At 35.8% G+C, this 22,547-nt stretch overlaps 1 protein-coding gene across 2 annotated transcripts in view; it reads left to right on the plus strand.

The window, feature by feature from the left end:
• Positions 1 to 16,683, plus strand: part of LOC149794107 (uncharacterized) — a 37,199-nt gene extending 20,516 nt beyond the window's left edge. For both annotated transcript variants that reach the window (XM_089968080.1, XM_089968079.1), the window contains exons 7-9: positions 4,043 to 4,163; positions 8,635 to 8,750; positions 12,279 to 16,683. In XM_089968080.1, coding sequence (XP_089824206.1) covers positions 4,043 to 4,163; positions 8,635 to 8,750; positions 12,279 to 12,314 — 273 coding nt within the window. In that variant the 3' untranslated portion in view covers positions 12,315 to 16,683. The remainder of the gene's footprint in view (positions 1 to 4,042; positions 4,164 to 8,634; positions 8,751 to 12,278) is intronic.
• The last annotated feature ends 5,864 nt before the right edge of the window (positions 16,684 to 22,547 follow it).

Here is a 22,547-nt window from a genome sequence, read left to right on the forward strand (position 1 = left end):
TAATAAGGTGATCTTCCGTATGATTGGCTGAGCTTGCTAACAATCTGGAATCCTTTTATTTGATTTTGATCAAACTTTAAATATAAGCTTATGTCCTCAAGATCTTGGAAGTGTGAAAAATGTGCAAAATCCATGCATTTACTGATGGTAATCTGGCATATGATTTCTGCTGGCCATATTGCTGAATTGATTTTAATCAAACTTGGAATATACACTCTTATCATTATGATCTTTGACATATTTGATAATGAGTAAGATGCATGGATATTAATGTGTGTGTGAGATTATGATTTTTAACATAGCTTTAACAATATTTCAGTCATATCGCTACAATGTCTGCAGTGTGGCAGTTTATAGCGATGTCTAGCACTGGGGCATCTTGCTGCAGACATGTAGCATGATGTCCCACCCATTCACATTATCCTGACACCAGGCCGACCAGTCCTAACACTAACCTCTTAATGCTGAGCGCCTAGCAAGGCAGCTGTTAGTACCATTTTTGTAAGTCTTTGGTATGACTCGGCCAGGGATCGAACCCACAACCTCCTGCATCTGAGGCAGACACTCTAACCACTAGACCACCAGAGCGGTCTATATGGATATTAATGACTTGATCTTAATCTGTTTTATAGAGTTTGTTACCACCCTGGAAGCCACATTTCTGGTTTGATGTTTATAAGGGTTTATGCGGGTATTATCTTCACGATGTTCAAGTAATTCAATAATGAGCAAGATCTATACACATTAATAATGTGATCTTTCATCTTTTCCAGGATGACAAATGATTATGAGCAAGACATGATGCATATTCATTATTTATATCTTTTTTGTTTGAACGATTTTTTATCAGGATAAAGTAAAATATTTGAAATGAAAATATATCAAATTTGGGTTTTTTTAAAAACTGTGTTAAGCCTGCTTTAAAAAAATGGTCATGTAATAAGTTATTTAAGCAGGTTGAGCAATATCAGGCCCATATGGGCTTCTTGTTGATGGATTGCCGTGAGACTTTATAAATAAATAATATTAAGGTTATCGCCTAGCCATCATTCACAGATTTACAAATTAGTGTCCCACAGTTTTTGTTATTGCTGTTCTGTCTTTCAGCTGAATGCAGTGTATCACTGAATATTTCGAACAAAACTGATTCTTTAGTTTTTGATGGATTACTATGTGATATGTACGTATTGACAATGTGATTTTTATGAATGCTACTGGTACCTCTAGTATCATAGACTGAAGAGCTTATGGGATGCCCATTTGTCAGTCATCTATTCATTTTTTAGCATAAATTTCTTATTGCTACTCCTTAACTATTTGAGGAATTGCCATGAAACGTTCCACACATATTCATCCCATGTCTAGTTGGTCCTTACTGAACTATTTGGAGAATTCCCATGAAATGTTCCACACACATTCATCCCATGTCAAGTTGGTCCTTACTAAACTATTTGGAGAATTCCCATGAAATGTTCCACACACATTCATCCCATGTCTAGTTGGTCCTTACTAAACTATTTGGAGAATTCCCATGAAATGTTCCACACACATTCATCCCATGTCTAGTTGGTCCTTACTAAACTATTTGGAGAATTGCCATGAAACATTCCACACACATTCATCCCATGTCTAGTTGGTCCCACCAGGAAATCCAGTATGGGTGCCATAGTGGCCATCTTGAAAATCTTATCTTCTCCATATCAAAATAGAGTTTTCTCTAAAAGACTTCATATGATGTCTGGTTGGTCCTAAATGAAAATGGTATGGTATGAGCACCATAAATTAAATGATTCTGCTCAGACATCCAATATGAAAATATTATCACAACTCCTCTAAAATGTATGGTCATATCAACATTGGGCTTTCACTTCTAATGATGTTTAATATGTTTGTTTTGTCCTAAATGATAACGGTGCTCATGTCGCATCCAGTATGGCTACCACAACAGCAGTCTTGTAAGTCTTGCTGTTACAGCCAGTAATGTCACCATGGGGTTTTCACCAGAAGACTTCTTTGATGTTCAGTCAGGCTTAGATAAAAATGGTGGTGCTTGAACATCCAATATTAACCATCACAGCAGTCGTATTGAAAACCTTATTACAACTACTTTATCTTGAATGGATGATCATATCAACATGGGATTTTTATTAAAAGACATATCTAGATGGTCCAAAATGAAAATGGTTACAATCTGATTTCCACTTTGGCCACCACAATAGATGTCTTAAAAATCTTGTTATTGCTACTTCTAAATGAAAATATATATAACAACAACAATAATAATAATAATAATAATAATAACAACATTAATAATAATGTAGCCTTAACACAACACCTAATTTTTAGAGGCTCAAAGTGATATACAAAATAACACAGAAAAGAGATATACACAAAATGATTAAAAAACAAACACCATGAAATTTCACAAGAAAAACTTGCTTCCAATAATTAAGGAAGTAAACATTGTTAAGTCTTTAAATCTGTTCTTGTAGTAGAAATGGGTGAATTTTAAGAGCACTTTTGAATTAGATCACAGAGTCCTTGGTAATTTGTTCCATTTATCAAGGCTCTGGTACACAAAAGAAGGTTCATCTGAATACATTTTAATAGTGGGGACAAGGAAAATATGAGTGTTAGAAAAGAAACTTTAATTTCTAGATGTGGTGTACACATGGATGAGTTCAGATAGGTATATTGGACTGGAGCCAGTCTATGAAATTCAGCATAGTGAACAGATTTTGTTTGATTCTGGATTAATCGGGTAGTTAATGGAGGTTACAGAGCAGGAAAGAAGTGTGCTAGGTTCTTTGCACTCTAAGGATTTTGAAGTTTCTGTAGTAGATCTTGAGATGAACCAGGTAGTAGGGAATTACAATAGTCCAGTCTTGAAAATACTAAGGAACACAAGTGTTACAGTGGCATCAACAGAAAGGAAAGAGCAAATGGAGCTGATGCATTTCAGCTTAAGATATGCAGCCTTGCTATGTTGGTGTAATGAGAGAACAGTCGAGAGTGACATCATCGTAGGTTTTTTACTGACTGTTTGAAATTCTTATGAACATGGGTTTTTTACTGGAAGACTTTGATGGTTGTCTGGTTTTGTGACATCTTGTTGCTCCTGATGACAATATAGTACCCTGCAGACAACCAATGTGACTGCCACAAGGAGCATGTTGAAAATCGTGTGTGTCTAGTTTGATCCTAAAGGATAATGGTACTGATCTTAAGTCTTCTATCTCTGCCACAGTGACTAATTTGAATATCTGTTCGCTCAAAGATATTGTAGGCGGTTTCAACACTCAGTCATTGAAAAGAAATAATGGTCTTATCTTGAATTCATGGAAATTCTTTTTGGACGGTATAGTGTCCACCCATTCAAGGGTATCTAGACATATAAAGCTTATACGTGTGTACTTCCTTCCAAACTTCCTTCCAAGAATCACAAAACTTGTTGAGGCCAAGCATACTGATTCATCATTTTAATAGTAGGTCATTAAAGCCTATTTTTTGTGCTCCACTGACATGTTTTATTTAATGTTCATTTTTCAGGCATTATTGATACAGGAATTGTGAAATTTATGATGATATATTTCCCAGTGTTCTTGTTTTGACATGACAACACATCAGTAAAGTTGCACAGTTTTGAACTTACCTGTGACCTGTGTTGAACATACCTGTGACCTGTGTTGAGCATACGCGTGACTTGGGTTGAGCATAATACTGACCACACAAAAAGAAAATCCAGTTTTAACATTCTGAGGCTGATAACTTCTGACAGGTCGGACTCGTAATGATAGCTCATTAAAAATGAAATTTCTTCATGTTAAAATGATGCCTAGATAACTCGTTACTGTACATGCAGTTTTCATCACGATTATTAAAACAAACAGCTTCTTTACATCAACATGCATGTGATACACAGAAAACTGTAACTGGCCAATGTCATAAGCTGTGATCTAAATGGGCTAATTACATTACACTGCATGGCTATGTGTAAAGCTTCATTTTCATGATTTAGTATGGAAACCTTGTGTTCTTGTAGAATGTGATCCTGCAGATGTTAGCTGTATACCCAGATCTATTGGGAGAGCAGGCCCCACCCCCAGCTTCCAAGGCTGCAATAGATGCCCTACCCACCAGAATTGCCAGTGCAGAGGATATAGGTAAATAAACAACTTTGAAAGAAAAGTGGCTTTCATTTATTGCAGTAAAATTATATTGACAGAATTTATTGTAGGCATCAATAATTTTGATGTTTTCTGTCTTTACATATATCTATTTCTATTCAAAATGAAGTATATTTCCCTCAGTTATGAGTTATTCTCACCTAATTTTCAGTATCAGAATTTAGTATTTAGGTATAAAAGACAACATAGATACATTCAGTTTTTATTAAAATTTGTTCTGTTTTTGTATGCCTGCCATAATGCAGAGCTTATTATGTTGTGATGTCCATCTATTAATCTGTTACCAGCTTGGTTCTGTACAGTAAATTTAGTTGTCCATCACCTACTGTTACCAAACTCTTTGAATTAGAAATGGAGGAACCATATCAATTTCAAACTCATAAGTTAATTGTCAAAATCACTATCTGTCCAAATAGAAAAAAATTTGTTTTCCTCACATTAACTCATGTTCTCCACAATCTTCAGCTACCAAACTTTGCAGATAGCTTGCACTTAGGGTAAGAAAAAACCCTATCTGTTTCAGAACCTAAAGGTCAAAGGTTATGGTCATTTACTAAAATATGAAAACGGTTTCTGTAGAATAACTCATATTCTCTAACATCTGCCATGGTAAAACTTTTTGAATGGTTTGCACTAAGGGTAAGGAAGAGCCATGTCAGTTTTGGACTGAAAAGGTCAGAGGTCAGGATCATTTAATCAGATGAAAGAAAAATGGTTTCTCCATAAAATCTTAAAAGTTCTCCATTGTCAATGGTTGCCAGATTTATGGATGGATTTCATTTGGGATAAGGAAGAAGCCTATTGATTTTGGAGAAAAACAAATATCAAAAGTAAAGTTCATTGACTACAACAAGAACAATGGTTTTTGCATAATAACATTGTTTTATATCACAGACCTGACCCAGATTTAGTGCTTACGGTAAGAAACCTATTGATTTGAATTTTTTAAAGGTCGCTAAAGAGAATTTAACCAAAGTTAATAGAAAGCATCCTGGAATTATGTGTTTTCACTTTTGATCAAATGATGCAGCTTTGCCATAATTGACAACTTCTAAAAGTATTGCTTATCAGAATTTGACAAAATTTGATGGAAAACACCCTAGCATGAACATCGTTTAGACTTTGTTCATATGATGCCAATCCACCACTAAATATGGCTACTAAAAATAAAGCTAAATTTTAAATGGATTCCTGTCAAAACAACACTCAACAGAATATAACAGAAAGATTCCATTCTGGCATGAAGCTCTTTCCAGTTTGTTCAGATACGGCAGTTGTTACTAAACAAGAGAAACCTTTAATATTAAGAATGACGGAAAGCTTTCAAGTTTTACAAATGATACCTTTGGCCTCCATTATTAAGAATAGGTATACCTATGGCCACCATTATTAAGAATAGGTATACTTATGGCCACCATTACTAAGAATAGGTATACCTATGACCACCATTACTAAGAATAGGTATACCTATGGCCACCATTATTAAGAATAGGTATACTTATGGCCACCATTACTAAGAATAGGTATACCTATGATCACCATTACTAAGAATAGGTATACCTATGGCCACCATTACTAAGAATAGGTATACCTATGACCACCATTACTAAGAATAGGTATACCTATGGCCACCATTATTAAGAATAGGTATACTTATGGCCACCATTACTAAGAATAGGTATACCTATGGCCACCATTACTAAGAATAGGTGTACCTATGACCACCATTACTAAGAATAGGTATACCTATGACCACCATTACTAAGAATAGGTATACCTATGACCACCATTACTAAGAATAGGTATACCTATGGCCACCATTACTAAGAATAGGTATACCTATGATCACCATTACTAAGAATAGGTATACCTATGGCCACCATTACTAAGAATAGGTATACCTATGACCACCATTACTAAGAATAGGTATACCTATTACCACACAGGGACCGAGTAGTCTCTAAAGTATTCTCTGTTACGGATCACTGCCATCTCACTTCTGCCAGGGTTCGAGTCTCCAATTCAGCCAATGTGGGTATGTGAGAAACTTGCCAGTAGCTTCTTGTGGTCCAGTGGTTCTTTCCGGGGTTCTTCCTCCACCGTTAATACTGGCAGCCATGTATAGCCTATCGTGTGCTGAAAAATGGCGTTAAACCCCACAACAACAAAAAATGGTGTTCAACCCTATAACAACAACAAAAAACTCTGTGGGAAGCTAATTAAATGCAGACTGTTTTGCTCTTCAACTTGCAGAAGTATTTGTTGTATTATTAGACTCAATTAAAAGCATACATGCTTTATATTATCATGTTAATTACTGCTTTGGTATCAAGTCAGATAAAGGGGGTGGAATAAAGGAAAAGTTGAATAAAATGCATTCCAAACATTTTACTGAAAGGGCCCTGAGATGTAGAACAGAAAATTTCATAGTGCCTCCCTCGGATGAACATGATACATGTAATGTGAAAGTTTTTATTAGTTACTTGAAGTTGAGTACATGATAAACTTTTTTTACAATAATGTAAGCATCCACATGATGACAAATCTAAGATGGCAAAAACCACCAAAGCAATTAGACCATTTTTAGCTCTGCTGCTTATAGACGGAAGAGAGCTTGTGGGAGTGTCTTTCATCTGTCATCCATCCCTCTCTCCAATTAGCAAAAGTTGGCAATCCTAATTACTTATGGCCACCATGGCATACATCTTGAAAATCTTGTTACTTCTCCTCAAGAACATAAGTTTATAGTGATAAAACATATGGTCAGAATTTGTTGTACAAACTACATAAAGTCCAAAATTTTCATATGTGGTACATCACCATACAATTTCTTCATCGAGTTTGAATAAAAAATACCTCAGTTTCACAGGGTATAAGTTAACACTCTCAATAAGAATGCATTCCGCTCGCAATGAATCCAGTGTCATAGTGCCAGAAGTTTTGGTTTCATCAGTCCATATCCATAACCTATGTTCCAGATCACAACCATATTGTACACTTCACTAATTCTTGACACATCTTTGAGAAGAAATCGAGCATTTCATGTATCTAGGTCATTTAACAGCGTATATAGTATTCATTCATTAGCTTTCTGTTGCTTATGATCATTGACTTTGCTGTTGCTTGAGCCAATAATGAATAAACAAACAATGTGTGCTGCCCTGGCAAGCTTTGTTGTGACTTTCAGTATGTACCAGTTTGGCCCAGATTTGTTTATGATGTTGCTTAGAGATTGTTATTACTATTTCGTGTAATAGACAGACAGATTTGTTTATAAGGTTGCTTAGAAATTGTTTCTTACTTCCTGATTTTTTTAAAAGGCTGCTTAAAGATTGATATTGTTGTCTGATGTTATAGACACAGATTTGTTTATGAGGTTGCTTAGAAATTATTATCATCTCATGTAATAGAGACAGATTTGTTTATATAGTTACTAAGAAATTGTTATTACTGTCTGATGTAATAGACAGATTTGTTTTTGAGGCTGCTTAGAGATTGTTATTACTGTCTGGTGTAATAGACACAGACTGATTTATGTTAATATAGGTACATTATTGTACCTGCTGACTTTTCACTTTCAAAAAGTGTTTTGTTGTCCTATTGGGGGTCATTACACATGATCCAAACAAGCAACATTGTACATTTTTAATATAAAATATTTACTTATATAAGACTATAGAAAAGTACTGGAGTTAACAAATTTGAATAAAATAAATGTTTCTTTGAAGCATTTAATACACTTTCAGACAAAATATATTTGGTAGACATAGCATGGTCATATATCATCTCCACATATACCATGCACACATACACACTTGTGCACACACTTGGATAAATACAACCACACTGATGCTAAATTAAAAAAATACACCAAGTTTCCATCTTTAACATTTATTGGACAGTGGCATTCAATATTAAATTGTACTCTCTGACTTTGATGGTCTTAGTAGTTCATTGGAGGGGTTGAAGGTCATGCATGTGAAATTAGTGTTTAGTAGTTCATTGGATGGGATGAAGGTCATGCATGTGACATTAGTGTTTAGTAGTTCATTGAAGGGGTTGAAGGTCATGCATGTGACATTATAACTTAGTAGTTCATTGGAGGGGTTGAAGGTCATGCTTGTGATAATAGTGTTTATCTTTGTACTCATTAGAGACTGGCAGGTACTGTTGTTCAAACTTCAGTGAAGATAGTTTTTTACTAATTTAACTTCCCCAGGTAAGATCGCAAAACTAAATCTTTTCAGAATTGTCTACCTTAAATATTGTAACCTGATTGGATCTGAAATATCTAAAATATATCTAAGCAAGATTAAAATCCTGAACAAAATTAAACAATTTAGATGTACATGTATCTATAACTCTCCTAAGAATAGTATTTCTAAACTTAAGGTGATTTACTAAGGTTACTAGCAGTAAATCAGACACTGTTTTCTTTCATTTACAGAACAGAATGTTTCATGTCCAATATGTCTCTGCCCTTGGGAACTGCAGGAAGTGATGTCAAACTTACCATGTCGACACCTTTTCCACCCACTATGCATAAAAGCATGGCTAGCCAAGGTAAGAACATGTATACTATCAGTCTGTCTGTTCCCACCGCAACCCCCGTGCAGAAAAAGCGAAAGCGCGTGAATTTATCTATTTATCTTTTTAAATGCCAGTATTTATGTCTGTTCCTCCCCCCTCCCCCACAGAAAAAGTGAGAGTACATGAATTTATCTTTTTAAATGCCAGTATTTTTGTCTAGGTAATACAGAACACGTAAGAGTATCTGATCTCCATTCCTTTCATAACTATTTATGAAGATTAAGCCTGACAGAATAGTAATAACATGTATACTGTTAAAATATTGTTTTAATCATGACCGATTAGTAAATACATGTATGCTGTTAAAATATTGTATTAATCGTGACTGATTAGTAATTACATGTATGCTGTTAAAATATTACATTAGTCATGACCAATTAGTAATTACGTGACTATGCTATTAAGGCATTAATGTGAATCCTGTTTACAGTGAAATTGTCAGGTGAAAATTTGCTGAAATCCTTTTAAAAGACCTAAAATTAAATTTGGTCTCATGTGTTTTTGTTTGGGGTGGTAGGGTTCACTGTATATCTTTTTTTCTTCTATTTAAAACCATGTTTGAGAAAATTTAATAATTCCTGCAATACTGTGGTTTGGTTCATACTGTTCTTGCTATAGTGTGATCTGGTACATACACTGTTCTCATTGTGAATGGTTTCATATATGTTCTTGTTCTGCATAGTCTGGTACATACACTGTTCTTGCTGTAGTGTGGTCTGGTACATACACTGTTCTTTTTACAGTGTGGTCTGGTACATACACTGTTCTTGCTATAGTGTGGTCTGGTACATACACTGTTGCTATAGTGTAGTCTAGTACATAACACTGTTCTTGCTATAGTGTGATCTGGTGCATACACTGTTCTCATTGTAAATGGTTTCATACATGTTCTTGTTCTACATAGTCTGGTACATACACTGTTCTTGCTTTACATGGTTACATACATGTTCTTGTTAAATGTGGTTTGGTACATACACTGTTCTCAAGATAGTTTAGTTCATTACATAATACAGTTGACCCAAACTATTGTGTTATAATGAAAGAGATGATTGCTAAGAGTATTGTACTGTGGCTTCAATTATTTTCTTAAATGTGCATATTTTTTTCGTTTTGTAAAAAATAAAGACATTTTTGTTGGTACTTGAATTACAGGATTTCCCTCTGTCAAAGTTTTCTTATTTATAAAGTATTTAATTTCATCGATTAAGGATTGCAAATACTGAGACTAAAGAAAACAAAAAGAAAATGGACTTTAAAAACATTAAAATATAAACAGATTCACATTAAATAATCATGGCCAATGAGGAAATGACAGAGAAATTGGCTCCAACTGTCCATGAATTTGACAAAGCTAGACAATTTATACAATTTGGGGATTATTTTGAGTGGCAAATGTTTTTATATACTGGTACCTGGAAACTTGATTGACACAACATTTATTGAATGATTTTGTTCAAATAGAAGCCTATACATTTATTATCCATGCCATGCAGTGTGATATAATTAGCCCATTTAGATCACATTTTATGACATTGGCCAGTTACAGTTTTCTGTGTATCACATGCATGCTGATGTAAAGAAGCTGTTTAAGAAATCTGTATGCGGGAGGTCATGCTTCGATCCCCGGCTGAGTCATACCAAAGACTTACAAAAATGGTACTAACAGCTACCTCGCTTGGTGCTCAGCATTAAGAGGTTAATGTTAGGACTGGTTGGCCTGGTGTCAGGATAATGTGACTGGGTGGGACATCATGCTACAGGTCTGCAGCATGATGCCCCAATGCTAGACATCACTATAATCTGTCACACTGCAGACATCATAGCGATATAGCATTGTTAAAGCTACATTAAAAATCCAAAACACACACACACACATTAATAAATCTGTAAGAATGAACTTTTTCTGGAAGTTGGTAATTTAGAAATATAGATGATACTACACTGCTTGCTATTGACCTTTGCCATCCAGTTCAGAGTGTTCATCAATGTTCAGTTCTAGAAAAGCATTTGAACTTTGTAGACCAGATTCAGTCCATATGGATAATGCACACATTTTTAGTTGTCTGACCATAACACTTCTCAACAACTGCTCAGCAGAATTTGACTATGTTTGGCTGTAAGCATCTTGAGATACATGGCTGTCTGTCTTGTACATGCGATACCAATCTATCATCAAACAAATATTGATAAAATCAAATGACTTCCCAAACACCCGTAAGCAATATTTTGACAAAATCTGATAGCATGCTGATGTAATGGGCTTTTTTTTTAGCATTGATGGTCATATTTAATTTCTAAGAGCAATGAGACCCATGACTTTAAACTAATCCTGAGATAGTTGATAATATATAAAGGCAGATTAGATGGTTTGACTTGAATCTGCAGCTGTTTGGTCATGTGTCTGATACCTTAACCACTAACCTGTCACAGTTTTCTTGGATGCTGATCTCGAGGGTATCCAAGTCGTGATTCTAGGATAGACCCTTGGAGGTAAAGACAGACCTTGCAATCCAGCTGATTAACTCCCTTTGTAATGCCAAGTAAGTGTTTTAAGTATGGCATTATGAACAGCTTCTTTGGTTATTAATTTTGGTTATGGTCCCTGGGCCTGGGATAGATCTAGAGGATAAGCTCCTTGTAAATGGCTTGTTCATTTTATGCTGAGAAATACATATACTGTCTAGGAATGAAGATAGACATTAACCAAGTGATGGAGCAACTTTGTGCTTCAAGCTTTTCTTTCCCCTCTGTAGCTTCCGTATGTGCGTGATGAACATTCACAAGCTGAGGTATATATTTTAAAAAAACAGCTGAGTGACAAAAGTAACACTTGTTTTCATGTTAATATCTTCATACAATATTATCAGTACAATCTTCTGCCCTGGAACAGTGATGTTTTGTGGTGTTGGGCCAGAAATTGATATTCAGATTTATATTAATTACATGATGCTTACCTTTACTAGTGTCATATTAATTAGCAATATGACATAGTAATATTATTGCAAAGTACATAATGCTTTATTGTAAAAAAAATATCTTAAACTCATATTCCTTTATGAAATTTTTGGAAGTCATTTAGTAATGTTATATTTACTGCAAGCAGCTTCCTACATTTACTGTTGTTAATTTCATAGATTTCATTTCAAATGAAAGTCATATACTTCATACAGTTGCCATGCCCTCTTTATAGCTAGAATGGTAAGTACTTGGTTGGTTCCATGAAAGCGGTTTGTCTATACTGTATAAATAGTCCCTGACCTGCCATCATGTATTGTGCTGCCAGATCAGGGTCAGTGTTGTTTGTTCTACTGATTACTCCTAATAAGCTGCAGACCTAGATCTGCTGGCACATTATGCAATAGCAGATCTTGGTCTGTGCAGTTTGCAATTAGACCTGGCTTATAAGCGAGCGTATGCAGTATATCTTTGTTGTCAGCTGTGCTATAATAGATATTTTTGATTCTGAAGATATAATTTTACATCTTTAAAATATCATTTCAGTCTGGGACTTGCCCTGTTTGTCGCCAGACAGTCTGATGTCGGTTCTCCAGTACTCGGAAGATTGCTATGCAAAACTGTGATAAGAATACAGTTGTTTTTTAATTTAAAAAAAAAACATTATCAGTTAAGCTGAAATGAATTCCAGACATTATTAGAGGTGTCTTTTTATGCATCAGAGACCCAGTTTATGTGATACTTCAGCTGATACATATAGTCATGATGTGATTATATGCCTATATCAAGGAATTCATTTGGCTGGCTTCATCAAATATTGGGCAGTGCAGCAGAACATACTTATCTGTTTAAGAAATCCTTTTCTGTTCATTTCTATCTTAAAGTTGGGTTTATTTCATGCTAGTATCAATCTCACCATCCCATTACTTCTGTGTGAATTTTTTAAGTTTTTAACCATTGGGGTGGTGGTGATGGGGATGGTGCTTGACCCACAGACAAACATGACTGGATGGTATGTTGGCAAAGGTAACACAAATGTGAAACGTGACATTTTTATACCCCAGGACAAATGTGATAGGTGCTACCTTGTCTGTTCATTTTGTCTATTGGTACATATACATACTTCAGGTAACTTCTGTGTTTAGGGCAGTTTCTCAGGCACTTTTATTTGGAAAGTTCTTCAACAAATTATGCCTGGTTTATGATTTTGGACCTTAAAAGGTATTAACCACTAATTGTATCTCTTTCTAACCACAGGAAACATTGTCATGTGATCTGAAACAAACATAACATCATAGTTAGGCACTGTGTTCTTTTCTGATTGTATAGCTAAGAATTCTAGGTCAGAAGTGGATAGCAATCTTAAATATGAGTTTGTTTGACACATCTTGACCATCACCCCGAATTAAGCCTGCTGTCCAAGTACCGAGGGTTCTTTGTTCAGAAGCTGTGGTTAGCTTCATATGTGTATTCTCTTTTCCTGTCCAACATATGTTTATAGGAGTAGGAATCTTTACTGTTTCTTAGAAAAGTCACAAAGGGTTAAGGGCTAAGTCCCTATTGTTAAGGATTGATATGTGTGAATTTGCCTTTTCATGCCCAATAAGTGTATATATTGTTATAGGGTGGGGATATCTATAGTTACCAAGTTACAACACAGGGTCCAAGTCCCTGGGGATATGAAAAGACAGACTCAGGGGTCAATATTGGATGTATGTATGTTTCATATACAAAACTTCATTAATGTTTATTGTCAGTAATTGCACGTTGTGTCCTTAGAACTTTTGACCCCTCATGGGGGGTGTCAGAGCTGGAAACATAAAACATAATGGGGAACTAAAATGCACCAGCTTTTGTGAATGTTCATCTAAAGTTGTAGATAGGACAAATGGACATACAGACAGAGACCATCACAGCTTTGGAGACAATAATACATGTAATTATGCCTACTTAATAACATTTCCAGGGCTAAGATATGTGTGTGTACAAGTTTTACACATGTATTAGGTAAAACTGGACATTATGTCACTTGCCATGTATTCTTATGCTATGCTCACTATATAAGACTATTGTGAGCTGAAATATGCCTTTTGTTTCTGCTTTGCCTCATTGCATTACTTGAGACTTTTGTTAATTTTTCTTTGAAAGATAACCCTTTTCCCAGAGATGTATTGTTACAGACTCTAAGGATATTGTATTAAATATCACATTTACTCTGTACACTGGCAAGATATTTTTTTTGCCACATGTTATGCAGTTGTTACTGATTTTGTAAACATTTTGTTATGTAGGTCTATTCAGATCAGTGTTTTGATGTGACTTTTTTTTGTTAACTGAAGAAATGAGAAGAAATTCTAACATCCATGGTCATTTACAGATGTTACAAAAATATGTATAAAAAGAATGGAAAGATCATAGAATAGAGACTTCCTCATTTTAAACCAACTGAATGTGCCATCATGCTAATTGCAAACTCGTCCAAGCAGTGCCACATAGTTAGATTGTATTATTTGCAAGCATGCTAATTTTTAGTTACCTGGCCATAGTAAGCTTATGGTATGGACATGCATCTGTTGTTTTATCCATCTGTCAACAATTGCTTGTTTCCACTTTAGAGGCCATATTCTAATTTAATTGTTATCAAATTTAGAATATTGGCTAATAAGATTTCAGATAGATTCTATAAGAAGCAAGATCTATGCATATTTATGCCATGATGCACATAATTTGCTTAATCTCGTTACCACTGTGGAGGCTTTATTTTGGTCCTATTGGAATCAAACTTGGAATGCATGTTTATATCATCAAGATTTCAAAGTGTTTGGCAATGAGCAAGATTCATACATATTAATGAGGTGACCTTGCTTTTGATTTGCTGAGCTTGATACCAACTCTTGTGGGTCACTGAGTGGTCTAAAGCGCTCCGTTATGGATCACTGCCATCTCACCTGTCTATGTGGGTTCGAGTCTTGCATTCGGCCAATGTGGGTATGTGAGAAGGCTTGCCAGTAGCTTCTCATGGGTCAGTGGTTCTTTCCGGTGTTTTCCCGGATTCTTCCTCCACCATTAATACTGGCCACCATGTATAGCCTATCGTGTGCTGAAAAATGGCATTAAACCCCACAACAACAACAACAACCAACTCTTGAGGCCATATTTCTGATCTGGGAGTATAGTATGAGGGGAGTTGTTGTAACATTTATCTGACTACTCATACTGATTGGTTTAGACCCAATATTGTTTTCACAGTTCACACCAACTATGAAAAGTAGCAATATAGAATGTTTCATGAAGAGATATGTTTTATTTTCAAATATAATGTAATGCTAATTATTCAACAATGCTGAGAAAATAGAAAACTTAAAGATCTTTCGGGATCCTGTTTTTCAAAAAATAGTGCATTTGCACAAAGCCTTCATTAGAAGTATTACTGTCACACTTAATATTACCTGCATTCATGCCATCTTCATTCCTGTCCAGTAAGATGATAGTAAATTGGACCTTAGTTGTTGCAAATTTTGTCTGACTTGGCATATAGGGTTATATCAACAAGATCCATACATATTAATGAGATCTTTGATCTGATTGGATTGGTCTATTAGACTGATCAGATTGGCCTATTAGCCTGATCAGAATGTCCTATTAGCCTGATCAGAATGGCCTATTAGCCTGATCAGATCACTCCATTGGCAGACTGGAAGGTCCTTTTTGACTAGTGCAGATGAAAGTAGGAACAATTATTTTCATTCTTTGGTAAACTTTCTATAATTATGACTATACATTGTTATTGGATATCTTACCCTGGCAGCTTAACTGTATATTGTACATATGAATGAGTATTGGAATTAGTAGAGTGGACTGCACTTTGTATGCTTTTCATGTGAGACCTCACCTGTAGTAGCTAATCAGGGTAATTATTTATTCCTGAACTATATACTGCTGGCTGTCAGTCCAAGGTTACTTAGTGGGTTCTGTGGATGAACAAGAACATTGCTTTTAAAAAGATACAGAAATAAAATTGTCTTTGTATTATTAGCTCGTTATAGTACCACTGCTTTTATATGTTATTTTTATTATTGTTTTGTCATTTTTGCCTTGTCACAGTAGGTAAATGGGTGGGTGGGTGACTTCACAGTATGGTAGCACAAAACTGGCCATATCATGTCAATTACAAGTTTTTTTTAAAAATCATTTTAAATCATTAAACATTTTTATGTAAATATAAAAGAATGCAAAAAAAATATTTAGTTAGAAAATGGGCCAAGATTACTTGCAACAAACTTTTGTGTGTGCATGATAATGTTAACAATAACTACTGGAGACTAGTAAAAATAGAGGTGAACTACGTACTGTCTGATTACAATCTGATTGATAATAAGGTGATGTAATTAATCACTTGTTACAACTTTAGAGACTATTTCTGAGTTGATGTATATCAGACTTGGTATATAAGGTTATATAATTTGGCTGTTAACGAGTTTAATTGTGAGCAATACTTATGCATATTAATTAGACCAAATTCAGATCAAATTTTGATCCATTTTTTGAAGTATGCTTATATCATTATGCTTTTAGACAGGCTTTTTAAACGAGATACACACTCTTTAATGTGATGATGTGCATCTGATTGGCCAAGCTTTGTTGTGTCTGTTCATCATATTTCAATCAAACTTGGTTAATATGTTAGAATAGTTCAGTTATGGGTGAAATGTATGCATGTTAATTATGCATTTGTTTGGGCAATTAGCTTTTATCAAACAATAGTACAGTAACTAAAAGGAACTTGATATAAAGGTTGGAAGATAGTTTAAATATGCTTTTGTTTTTACAGTGCTCAGTCAAAGGTCAACTGTTAAGGTACATTAGCCAGGTTAGCGATGTCAGGTCCACTTGGACTTCATTGTATGTTGATATAAAAATAACTTGGCAATAAATGTTTAAAATAATGATACACCTATGTTTGTTTTTTATGGGGCGGTGGGGGTATCTTAAAGAAGACTCTTGTACAGCAAGAAAATTGTTCTCCTTGAAGAGTGTGTGGTAGGTTACATTAAAATCATGTCTTTGAAGAAAGTCATAATGTTTTAGTGTGAGTAAGCTTCAAAGCACCTAACATGTTTTTAGATGGCTGTGTTATTTAAGTCTCATTTTTATTGATTGTATAACTGTATGGCCCATGGATATGAGTAGTACAAGAGGAAGTAAATTTCATCAGAAGGCATATTTATATATATCTTTTTTAATTTTATTAAACTGTATATTCACAGACAGATTTATAAGTCTGGTGATGGTAATGTTATTTAATGAAGCAAATTCACACAATACTTGCCACTTCACACATTTTCTGCAAGTCATTTTGCAGATATGGCTGAATTTTTGTTGACAAAAATATCAAAACAAATGTAATCGTTTGTGGAGAAAAAGTAAAACAAAAAAAATAATGCAAGATAAAATGAAGATGACAAAAATATTGAAATCCTCTTATTCATTAAACTAGAGATAAGTGTGTCAAGTGAGGAATAGTCGGAGGTAACAGTCATGGTGGTATGTTTTGTAGGGGTGGAAATAACCTTACATTATGGAAACAATTAGTCAAAGGTATAGGTTGTGATGGAGTTGTACAGCAAAGTTCATAGCATTTTGTTATGTAAGCAAAAAATAGCTTATGGAAACACATTAAAATTGTGCGCAGCTCTCCAATGTACATGTAGCATTCTTTAGGATTAAGAGTTAAAGGTCATGATGGATTGCTTGTAGGTTTTGATCTGAATTATTGGTTTCATGAAGTGTTTCTTTCCATGGATGTATTGTTATTGACTTTGGTCTATAATCTTTACACAAAAGCTAGAACATCCCAATAAGGGGCTTTTGGTCTATAATCTTTACACAAGAGCTAGAACATCCCAAAAAGGGGCTTTTGGTCTATAATCTTTACACAAGAGCTAGAACATCCCAATAAGGGGCTTTTGGTCTATAATTTTTACACAAGTGCAAGAACATCCCAATAAGGTGCTTTTGGTCTATAATCTGTACACAGGTGTAAGAACATCCCAATAAGGGGGTTTTGGTCTATAATCTTTACACAAGCGCTACAACATCCCAATAAGGGGCTTTTGGTCTATAATCTTTACACAAGAGTTAGAACATCCCAATAAGGGACCTTTGGTCTATTATCTTTACACAAGAGCTAGAACATACCAATAAGGGGCTTTTGGTCTATAATCTTTACACAAGAGCTAGAGCATCCCAATAAGGGGCTTTTGGTCTATAATCTTTACACAAGCGCAAGAACATCCCAATAAGGGGCTTTTGGTATATAATCTGTACACAAGCTCAAGAGCATCCCAATAAGGGGCTTTTGGTCTGTAATCTGTACACAAGAGCTAGAACATCCCAAAAAGGGGCTTTTGGTCTATAATCTTTACACAAGAGCTAGAACATCCCAATAAGGGGCTTTTGGTCTATAATTTTTACACAAGTGCAAGAACATCCCAATAAGGTGCTTTTGGTCTATAATCTGTACACAGGTGTAAGAACATCCCAATAAGGGGCTTTTGGTCTATAATCTTTACACAAGAGCTACAACATCCCAATAAGGGGCTTTTGGTCTATAATCTTTACACAAGAGTTAGAACATCCCAATAAGGGACCTTTGGTCTATTATCTTTACACAAGAGCTAGAACATACCAATAAGGGGCTTTTGGTCTATAATCTTTACACAAGAGCTAGAGCATCCCAATAAGGGGCTTTTGGTCTATAATCTTTACACAAGCGCAAGAACATCCCAATAAGGGGCTTTTGGTATATAATCTGTACACAAGCTCAAGAGCATCCCAATAAGGGGCTTTTGGTCTATAATCTGTACACAAGAGCTAGAACATCCTAATAAGGGGGTTTTGGTCTATAATCTGTACACAAGCGCAAGAACATCCCAATAAGGGGCTTTTGGTCTATAATCTTTACACAGTAGCTAGAACATCTCAATAAGGGGCTTTGGTCTATAATCTTTACACAAGCACAAGAACATCCCAATAAGGGGCTTTTGGTCTATAATCTGTACACAAGTGCAAGAACATGCCAATAAGGGGCTTTGGTCTATAATCTTTACACAGGAGCTAGAACATCCCAATAAGGGGCTTTTGGTCTATAATCTGTACACAAGTGCAAAAACATCCAAATAAGGGGCTTTTGGTCTATAATCTTTACACAAGAGCTAGAGCATCCCAATAAGGGGCTTTTGGTCTATAATCTTTACACAAGTGCAAGAACATCCCAATAAGGGGCTTTTGGTATATAATCTGTACACAAGCTCAAGAGCATCCCAAAAAGGGGCTTTTGGTCTATAATCTGTACACAAGAGCTAGAACATCCCAAAAAGGGGCTTTTGGTCTATAATCTTTACACAAGAGCTAGAACATCCCAATAAGGGGCTTTTGGTCTATAATTTTTACACAAGTGCAAGAACATCCCAATAAGGTGCTTTTGGTCTATAATCTGTACACAGGTGTAAGAACATCCCATTAAGGGGCTTTTGGTCTATAATCTTTACACAAGCGCTACAACATCCCAATAAGGGGCTTTTGGTCTATAATCTTTACACAAGAGTTAGAACATCCCAATAAGGGACCTTTGGTCTATTATCTTTACACAAGAGCTAGAACATACCAATAAGGGGCTTTTGGTCTATAATCTTTACACAAGAGCTAGAGCATCCCAATAAGGGGCTTTTGGTCTATAATCTTTACACAAGAGTTAGAACATCCCAATAAGGGACCTTTGGTCTATTATCTTTACACAAGAGCTAGAACATACCAATAAGGGGCTTTTGGTCTATAATCTTTACACAAGAGCTAGAGCATCCCAATAAGGGGCTTTTGGTCTATAATCTTTACACAAGCGCAAGAACATCCCAATAAGGGGCTTTTGGTATATAATCTGTACACAAGCTCAAGAGCATCCCAATAAGGGGCTTTTGGTCTATAATCTGTACACAAGAGCTAGAACATCCTAATAAGGGGGTTTTGGTCTATAATCTGTACACAAGCGCAAGAACATCCCAATAAGGGGCTTTTGGTCTATAATCTTTACACAGTAGCTAGAACATCTCAATAAGGGGCTTTGGTCTATAATATTTACACAAGCACAAGAACATCCCAATAAGGGGCTTTTGGTCTATAATCTGTACACAAGTGCAAGAACATGCCAATAAGGGGCTTTGGTCTATAATCTTTACACAGGAGCTAGAACATCCCAATAAGGGGCTTTTGGTCTATAATCTGTACACAAGTGCAAAAACATCCAAATAAGGGGCTTTTGGTCTATAATCTTTACACAAGAGCTAGAGCATCCCAATAAGGGGCTTTTGGTCTATAATCTTTACACAAGTGCAAGAACATCCCAATAAGGGGCTTTTGGTATATAATCTGTACACAAGCTCAAGAGCATCCCAATAAGGGGCTTTTGGTCTATAATCTGTACACAAGAGCTAGAACATCCCAAAAAGGGGCTTTTGGTCTATAATCTTTACACAAGAGCTAGAACATCCCAATAAGGGGCTTTTGGTCTATAATTTTTACACAAGTGCAAGAACATCCCAATAAGGTGCTTTTGGTCTATAATCTGTACACAGGTGTAAGAACATCCCATTAAGGGGCTTTTGGTCTATAATCTTTACACAAGCGCTACAACATCCCAATAAGGGGCTTTTGGTCTATAATCTTTACACAAGAGTTAGAACATCCCAATAAGGGACCTTTGGTCTATTATCTTTACACAAGAGCTAGAACATACCAATAAGGGGCTTTTGGTCTATAATCTTTACACAAGAGCTAGAGCATCCCAATAAGGGGCTTTTGGTCTATAATCTTTACACAAGAGTTAGAACATCCCAATAAGGGACCTTTGGTCTATTATCTTTACACAAGAGCTAGAACATACCAATAAGGGGCTTTTGGTCTATAATCTTTACACAAGAGCTAGAGCATCCCAATAAGGGGCTTTTGGTCTATAATCTTTACACAAGCGCAAGAACATCCCAATAAGGGGCTTTTGGTATATAATCTGTACACAAGCTCAAGAGCATCCCAATAAGGGGCTTTTGGTCTATAATCTGTACACAAGAGCTAGAACATCCCAAAAAGGGGCTTTTGGTCTATAATCTTTACACAAGAGCTAGAACATCCCAATAAGGGGCTTTTGGTCTATAATTTTTACACAAGTGCAAGAACATCCCAATAAGGTGCTTTTGGTCTATAATCTGTACACAGGTGTAAGAACATCCCAATAAGGGGCTTTTGGTCTATAATCTTTACACAAGCGCTACAACATCCCAATAAGGGGCTTTTGGTCTATAATCTTTACACAAGAGTTAGAACATCCCAATAAGGGACCTTTGGTCTATTATCTTTACACAAGAGCTAGAACATACCAATAAGGGGCTTTTGGTCTATAATCTTTACACAAGAGCTAGAGCATCCCAATAAGGGGCTTTTGGTCTATAATCTTTACACAAGCGCAAGAACATCCCAATAAGGGGCTTTTGGTATATAATCTGTACACAAGCTCAAGAGCATCCCAATAAGGGGCTTTTGGTCTATAATCTGTACACAAGAGCTAGAACATCCCAAAAAGGGGCTTTTGGTCTATAATCTTTACACAAGAGCTAGAACATCCCAATAAGGGGCTTTTGGTCTATAATTTTTACACAAGTGCAAGAACATCCCAATAAGGTGCTTTTGGTCTATAATCTGTACACAGGTGTAAGAACATCCCAATAAGGGGCTTTTGGTCTATAATCTTTACACAAGCGCTACAACATCCCAATAAGGGGCTTTTGGTCTATAATCTTTACACAAGAGTTAGAACATCCCAATAAGGGACCTTTGGTCTATTATCTTTACACAAGAGCTAGAACATACCAATAAGGGGCTTTTGGTCTATAATCTTTACACAAGAGCTAGAGCATCCCAATAAGGGGCTTTTGGTCTATAATCTTTACACAAGCGCAAGAACATCCCAATAAGGGGCTTTTGGTATATAATCTGTACACAAGCTCAAGAGCATCCCAATAAGGGGCTTTTGGTCTATAATCTGTACACAAGAGCTAGAACATCCTAATAAGGGGGTTTTGGTCTATAATCTGTACACAAGCGCAAGAACATCCCAATAAGGGGCTTTTGGTCTATAATCTTTACAAAGTAGCTAGAACATCTCAATAAGGGGCTTTGGTCTATAATCTTTACACAAGCACAAGAACATCCCAATAAGGGGCTTTTGGTCTATAATCTGTACACAAGTGCAAGAACATGCCAATAAGGGGCTTTGGTCTATAATCTTTACACAGGAGCTAGAACATCCCAATAAGGGGCTTTTGGTCTATAATCTGTACACAAGTGCAAAAACATCCAAATAAGGGGCTTTTGGTCTATAATCTTTACACAAGAGCTAGAACATCCCAATAAGGGGCTTTTGGTCTATAATCTTTGCACAAGCGCTAAAACATCCCAATAAGGGGCTTTTGTCTATAATCTTTACACAAGCGCTAGAACATCCCAATAAGGGACTTTTGGTCTATAATCTTTACACAAGCGCTAGAACATCGCAGTAAGGGGCTTTTGGTCTATAATCTTTACACAAGAGCTAGATCATCCCAATAAGGGGGTTTTGGTCTATAATCTGCACACAAGCACAAGAATGTCCCAATAAGGGGCTTTTGGTCTATAATCTTTACACAAGAGCTGGAACATCCCAATAAGTGGCTTTTGGTCTATAATCTTTACACAAGAGTTAGAACGTCCCAATAAGGGGCTTTTGGT

This window comes from Sinohyriopsis cumingii, chromosome 8 (genome assembly GCF_028554795.1).
Source record: "Sinohyriopsis cumingii isolate HCF-2022 chromosome 8, ASM2855479v2, whole genome shotgun sequence".
Classification (NCBI taxonomy): domain Eukaryota; kingdom Metazoa; phylum Mollusca; class Bivalvia; order Unionida; family Unionidae; genus Sinohyriopsis; species Sinohyriopsis cumingii.